This window comes from Parus major, chromosome 3, assembly GCF_001522545.3.
Source record: "Parus major isolate Abel chromosome 3, Parus_major1.1, whole genome shotgun sequence".
Classification (NCBI taxonomy): Eukaryota; Metazoa; Chordata; class Aves; order Passeriformes; family Paridae; genus Parus; species Parus major.
In genome coordinates, this window is record NC_031770.1 from 537945 (window position 1) to 544863 (window position 6919).

Below are 6919 nucleotides of genomic sequence, written 5' to 3' on the forward strand. Positions count from 1 at the left end.
TGGGCACTCAGCATCTCATCCTGGGCACTCAGCATCTCATCCTGGGCACTCAGCATCTCATCCTGGGCACTGAGCAGCTCATCCTGGGCACTCAGCAGCTCACCCCCGGCACTCTGGGTCCCAGCTGGGGCTGGCAGGCTGTCCCCTGGCCGTGGCAGCACTGCTGGGCAGGGCAGGGCCAGCAGCAGCCCAGGCCAGAGCTCACAGGTAGCCTGGCAGCCCCGTCCCTGGGCCACCAAGCGCTGGTGGCACCTGGGGACGCGGGGCAGTGGCCCAGGGGCTCACAGAGCTGATCAGCAGTGACAGGCTCGTGGGAGCACAGGGAGCCAGGACATCTGTGCTATCAGCAACAGGGCAAAATCAGGTAACTCAAACACAGCCCCGCTTCCTGCCCTCCCTGCAAACAGGGAGCAAACTGGGCTGCAGCTCCCAGCCCGGCCAATGAATCACTTCCATTGAATGCTGTGTACACAGCAACTGGAAAACACAAGCCACAAGAAAAACATATGGTGATGGCCGTGGAAATTGGTTTACTCATTCTGCACACTGTTGTTGCTTTACTTCTTTCATAATTGACCTTTAGAACGATAAATGTGTAAAATAATTTTGGTTTATTATGGCTCCAAACCTTTCAGCAATTACACAAAATGAAAATTTAAAAGGAAGTATTCATTCTGGAAGCATTTCCATTGTTTACATAATTGCACAGCTATAATTTAGCGTTCATGTTGTTAAAGAAAAGTGAAAACGGGGACCATTATGGACTATTTCAATTCAGAATGATGCTCTGTGGTGTTAAAGCTGGGGAAGAGGAGGGGGCACTCGCATGCATGTCCCTCTCAGATGCATTAACCCTATAAACAGCATCATATTTCAGCATAGCTTAATCCACTCATTCAAATTATAAGGTCGCAAACATCCACCGAGTAAGCGAAATAAATTTATGCAAGTTCACTGAAAGGTCAATTGCAAAAATATTCTTTACCTAATTTTTGTTCAGGCTTTTGCAGATTACAGGTGTAACCAAATAGCCTGCCAGCTGCCTTCCTCACGTTTCCAGCTGTCCCTCGACAGGAACAACACGCGTTTTTCACTCCAAGTTCACTCTGTTCCTCACCAGCAGCCGAGGGAAGATCATTTATTTACAGTGCACTTCAGACTTTCCTTTTCTACTTTAAAGGAACAAATGCTTCCAGTCACTTCTGCCAAGTTCTCCTACCTACCACGACGTTTTAGGCAAGAGTTGGTTTGTCAAAAATAAAGTTCCAACACAAGTTTATGAAGTATTTTGGCAGCCCTGGGAGACTGAGGGTTAATTTATCCATTCCAAGGTGCCAGGTAAAACCTAACCCCAAAACAGGCACGTTTTATAGCCCAAGTGCCTGGAGGCTGGGATACAACAGGGGGAGTTTCTTTAGATTTCTCCCACATTGGAGCACGTCTGATGCTCTCCCAAGTGGGGAGAGCACTGGGATAAAGGACTGGAACACACATTTAATATTTATGTTTGTGGCTGCACAGGGCAGTCCCCGAGCAGGCAGTGGGCACAGGGCCAAGGCTGTGGGTGCAGTCACTTCAGACAGAGCACTGACCACAGCCAGCACTGGGGAGCGAGGATGCAGCTCAGGAAGGGCAAACAAACAAACAGAACAAAACCAGCAAAAGCATTGCTGAAGGCACAGCTCCTGCAGCTGCCAGGACCTGGCTCCCCCTCGCTGCCACAATCCCCAGCTCTTTGCTCTCCCCACTCTGGGCCAGCACAGGGGATGTCAGGGTTCCTGTGAGACCCTGGCATTTGGACTTTTGTTTGTCCCTGCTGGAAACAAACGTGCTGTCTGTTAACACTTCTTCACACACATCGTGGGAGCACACAGGCAAATTCTCTACAGAAACTGAGATAAGGGGTGGATTAAGAGAGGGAGAAAACCATGGCAGCCACTGGAAAGAAGTCTTGAGAAGCTAAAACAGGGGAATCCAAGCCTTAATAGACTACATTCAGGTTATTTCCTTTTAGATGGCAGCCTGGGAAAGAATCTAAACAGCTCGATGGTTCCTGTGCAACCAAGGGCCCTCGAGTGCAACGCCATCGGGCAGAAATCCAGGCAAGAAGCACCCATTCCACAGGACAAAAGCAAAACTACTCATTTATTGTACCTTTGCTGGGTGAGCACTGCACCCAAAGATCCACAGATGTTGGGGTTCTCTAGTGTCAGAGCAGTGCTAATACAAACAGGTAATTAATGACTCCTCTGGCAGCAGCTCTGCTGGAAAACGCTTCCTCCTGCAAATCAGCCATTTCCCACACCACAGAGAGCTCCAGGGGGTGTTTCTACAGAGCTCAGAGCTGCTGCAGCCTCCTTGCCATCATCACCTCCAGGGCCTCTGGAACAAATAACGAGGTTTATGGCCAATGGGCACCTCCACAGACAGAGCTGCTGATCCACCCCAGCACTGCTCCAAGGAACTGAGCTACAGCAAAGCTGCTGAGTGAGTGCCCTGGCTGCAGGCAGCCTGTGCCCCAGGGCAGGCCTGCTGCTTGTGCTGACATTTAATCACCCAGGACATCTGCCAGCTCAGCTGGACTGCCAGGACTTCCCTCTTATTCCATATTTAAAGTTTGTTCTGCTCCTGGTATCACTGAACTGACAAAGGCACCAGCAGAGTCTCCTTCCTTGGCTGTCCACTGTCCTTTCCACAGAGAACCTCTGGAGACTCCACCTTTGACTGTGTGCTCTAAAAACTCCAGTGTCCCACTCCAGAGGTCCTCTGGCGAGTCTGTACGATCATACTTCAATCAAATCTGTTAAACCCACTCCAAAGTCAGGAATGCAGGTGACAGCCTTGCTCCCTTTGCAGGTAACCTGAGTGCCAGGTGACACCAGGTGAGACTGGCTAAAAAACAACACCCAGCAGGGGAGAGCTGAGACCCAAAAAAGGATTAAAAACCTGCCCCTTTACAGTGTCCCACGAGGTGAGCACCTCCCCTGCACTGCCTCCTCCCCTCAGACTATGAGCAGAAATTCAGACAGAAATAAGAAACAAAAGTCCACAGAATTAATTCTCAGGAGACAACCACCAGCAAACTCAAAGGATCATTTAAGTGCCAGAACGACCTGAGCTAAAGAATCCCAATTATGCCAACAGCTGATTTTCTGAGAAGCATTTGTAGCTTTTTGGCATTGTGTTTTGGTACTTTTGTTATTCAGCAAAAAGGAGGAGGATGTGGAGCAAGGAGACGCTTATCGACTCCTTCAGGTGAATGAAGCAAGAAGCACTGTTACAGTGAGCAGCAATAATAACAATACATTTCTTTCCCTGCTTATTTGTAAAACCTGTGCGTGGCAGGGTGATTCTGGGTTGATTTAAGGAGCTGCATTTATCACCCAAACCAAAAGACAGGCCTGGCTGCAGCTGCTGGACAGGAGTGTTGTGACCACTGGGCAGCCATGCCCAGCCAGAGTGCAGCAGGCTATCCCACAGCATCCCTACAAACCAGGCAGGGACATTTCCTGATTTCCCAGCCCCTGAGCACAGGTGCAGCTCCTTCCCTGAGCCCCAGCCCGGCAGGGATCGTCCCAGCTCCTTCCCTTCCCACTGGGGGCCAGGGAGGGGAGAACGGGAGCCCCAGAGAACACTGCTCATACAGGGCCAGGGAGAGAGGGCAGGGCTGCAGCAGGGCCAGGGCTGCATCACAGCAGGGCCAGGGCTGCAGCAGGGCAGGAGCAGGGCTGCATCACAGCAGGGCCAGGGCTGCATCACAGCAGGGCCAGGGCTGCATCACAGCAGGGCCAGGGCTGCATCACAGCAGGGCCAGGGCTGCAGCACAGCAGGGCAGGAGCAGGGCCAGGGCTGCATCACAGCAGGGCAGGAGCAGGGCCAGGGCTGCATCACAGCAGGGCAGGAGCAGGGCCAGGGCTGCATCACAGCAGGGCCAGGGCTGCAGCAGCAGGGCCAGGGCTGCAGCAGCAGGGCAGGAGCAGGGCCAGGGCTGCAGCAGCAGGGCAGGAGCAGGGCCAGGGCTGCAGCAGCAGGGCAGGAGCAGGGCCAGGGCTGCAGGAGCAGGGCCAGGGCTGCAGCAGCAGTGCAGGAGCAGGGCCAGGGCTGCAGCAGCAGGGCAGGAGCAGTGCCAGGGCTGCAGCAGCAGTGCAGCAGCAGTGCCAGGGCTGCAGCAGGGCAGGAGGAAGGCTCCCACACACCTCCCTCAGCCCCTGGCCCCTCCTGTGCTCCCTTCTCCCACCTGCAGAGGTGATGCAACCCTTGCAGGGAGTTGTTGACTTCTCCAGGGATGGCTGCTGTCAGACACTTCCACAAGGACAAATTAGCTGCAGCTCATTACCCCTCTGTCTCCTCTGCTGAGCTAATTGCTCCAGCCCGGGCTCAGCCACGGGAGCCTCCCATAAAATCCAGCCTCACACTGCTCTTTTACACACCCCAGAGCGGGCTGCAAGGCTGGGAATGACACTGCACTCTTGGATAGCATATTCAAAACCTGATGGGTTTGTTTTTCTAGCAGCCCTGAAAGCTACACAACACAGCAGCAATTTCCTACTCTCACATCCTGAAGTGAGCGAGGAGTGAAAAGAGAAATACAGTTAAAATAAAAACACCTGGCACACAAACCACAATACTGAAAACCATTCAGGTCAAAGAGGTTCCCCACTGCAATACTTTTACTAATTATGTAACCACCTAAAAGGCTCCTCTGAAGTAGCCAAGGTATTTCCTGGAGCTGGGCTGTCTTCCTGTGGCTTTCCCATATAAATGCTACAAGTTGCAACTGGTGATCCACAGAGAAGGAAAATTCCTCCATGAGACAGCTCCCAGCCTTCCTTCTGTGAACATTCCTTACAAGGGAGACGTTCATGCCTGTGCCTAGCAGACAAACCGTGCCAAAATTTGCCATTCTGTGCTAAAAAGGCCACCCCCAAGTTTATTTTAATTCTGATTTCCTAGAAAGCATGCTAGGATCCCTGTTCCAGTATCCTGTCACAAAAAGGCTGGCACTCTGAGCAGCCTGGAAATACAGGAGCAGGAATAAACACCCTGATTGCCATCAACACCTGGCTCCAGGACACCTCAGTGAACAGCTCTCCCTGTTCCACAGCTCAGGGAAGGACACACACACACACAGCAGCCAACCTGCGGTCAAGTGTGCCACCAAGAGGCAAACACAGCCACCAGAGTGGAGAGCAAGAACAAAGAACAGCAGCAGAGTCTGCAAAACATCCAGGGAGACACAGAGGGATTGCAGTGTGGGGCTGGAAACATCCAGGAACACAGAGGGATTGCAGTGAGGGGCTGGAAACATCCAGGGAGACACAGAGGGACTGCAGTGTGGGGCTGAAAACATCCAGGGAGACACAGGGATTGCAGTGTGGGGCTGAAAACATCCATGGACACAGAGGGATTGCAGTGTGGGGCTGAAAACATCCATGGACACAGAGGGATTGCAGTGAGGGGCTGGAAACATCCAGGAACACAGAGGGATTGCAGTGTGGGGCTGGAAACATCCAGGGAGACACAGAGGGATTGCAGTGTGGGGCTGAAAACATCCAGGAACACAGAGGGATTGCAGTGTGGGGCTGAAAACATCCATGGACACAGAGGGATTGCAGTGTGGGGCTGGAAACATCCATGGAGACACAGAGGGATTGCAGTGTGGGGCTGAAAACATCCAGGGAGACACAGAGGGATTGCAGTGAGGGGCTGGAAACATCCAGGGAGACACAGAGGGATTGCAGTGAGGGGCTGAAAACATCCAGGGAGACACAGAGGGATTGCAGTGAGGGGCTGGAAACATCCAGGGAGACATGGAGGGATGTGCAGCTGCAGCAGGATTCCTGGGATCTCCCAGGAGAAAACCCCTGCCTCTATTCCTCCCTGTTTAAAAGGAGTGTTTTCCAAATGCTCTAACTTTCCAGGAGGGAAACCGAGGGGCAGGAGCCTGGTAACAATTCCCTCTTCCATCTCAAACAATCCAACCTGGCTGATTTCCTACAGGCACCATCAGTAACTCCCAGAATTTCCCTGCTGCCACCCCCAGCAGAGCTGCAGCCCTTGCTCTGGTTCCTACAGCTGTAAAAACCTGGGAGTGCTCACAGACGAGTCCTGAATTTGTTCAGAGATTATTTCTGCACATTCCCACGAGCACCAGGCCGTTTCTGTGGGACAACCATCACCCCAGAGCCCGGTGAAGCCTTTTCCTCGCCTGGCACCGAGGCCAGGGGGGCGTGGGGCAGGCACAGTGCCCGCAGCTGTGCTGGGTCCTGGCAGCACCACCACCACCACCAGCAGCACCAGCAGCAGCACCACCACCACCACCACCACCAGCAGCACCAGCAGCACCAGCAGCACCACCAGCACCACCACCACCAGCAGCAGCACCCAGAGCCCAGCCCGTACCTGGTCCTCGCTGGTCAGCCCCAGGCGCAGCACCAGGTAGAAATGCACCAGGAAGTCGGAGTTGGGCAGCAGGTCCTGGCGCCGGCTCATCATGGCACAGAGCAGCCTGAAGGCCTGCAGCTTCCCCTCCTTGTACTCGCTGGGCAGCGTGGCAGCCTGCAACGACAGCACAGCTGCAGCACCCCTGCAGCACCCCTGCCTCCCCTGCAGCCTCCCCTGCATTCCCTGCAGCTTCCCCTCCTTGTACTCGCTGGGCAGCGTGGCAGCCTGCAACGACAGCACAGCTGCAGCACCCCTGCAGCACCCCTGCATTCCCTGCATCCCCCTGCAGCCTCCCCTGCATCCCCTGCCTCGCATCCCAGCCAGGGGGCACGGCTGTCGTGGCCAGCAGTGACACAAACAGCGATGCACACAGAGACAGCTCCATGCACAGCCCTGCAGCTCCATGCACAGCCCCCTGCACAGCCCCCTGCACAGCCCCCTGCACAGCCCCCTGCACAGCCCCATGCACAGCCCC

At 54.2% G+C, this 6919-nt stretch overlaps 1 protein-coding gene across 1 annotated transcript in view; it reads right to left on the minus strand.

Moving 5' to 3' along the window:
* RALGAPA2 (Ral GTPase activating protein catalytic subunit alpha 2) overlaps positions 1 to 6919 on the minus strand; it is a 97325-nt gene that overhangs the window by 56128 nt on the left and 34278 nt on the right. The window contains exon 22 of the mRNA XM_033513270.1: positions 6403 to 6558. Coding sequence (XP_033369161.1) covers positions 6403 to 6558 — 156 coding nt within the window. The remainder of the gene's footprint in view (positions 1 to 6402; positions 6559 to 6919) is intronic.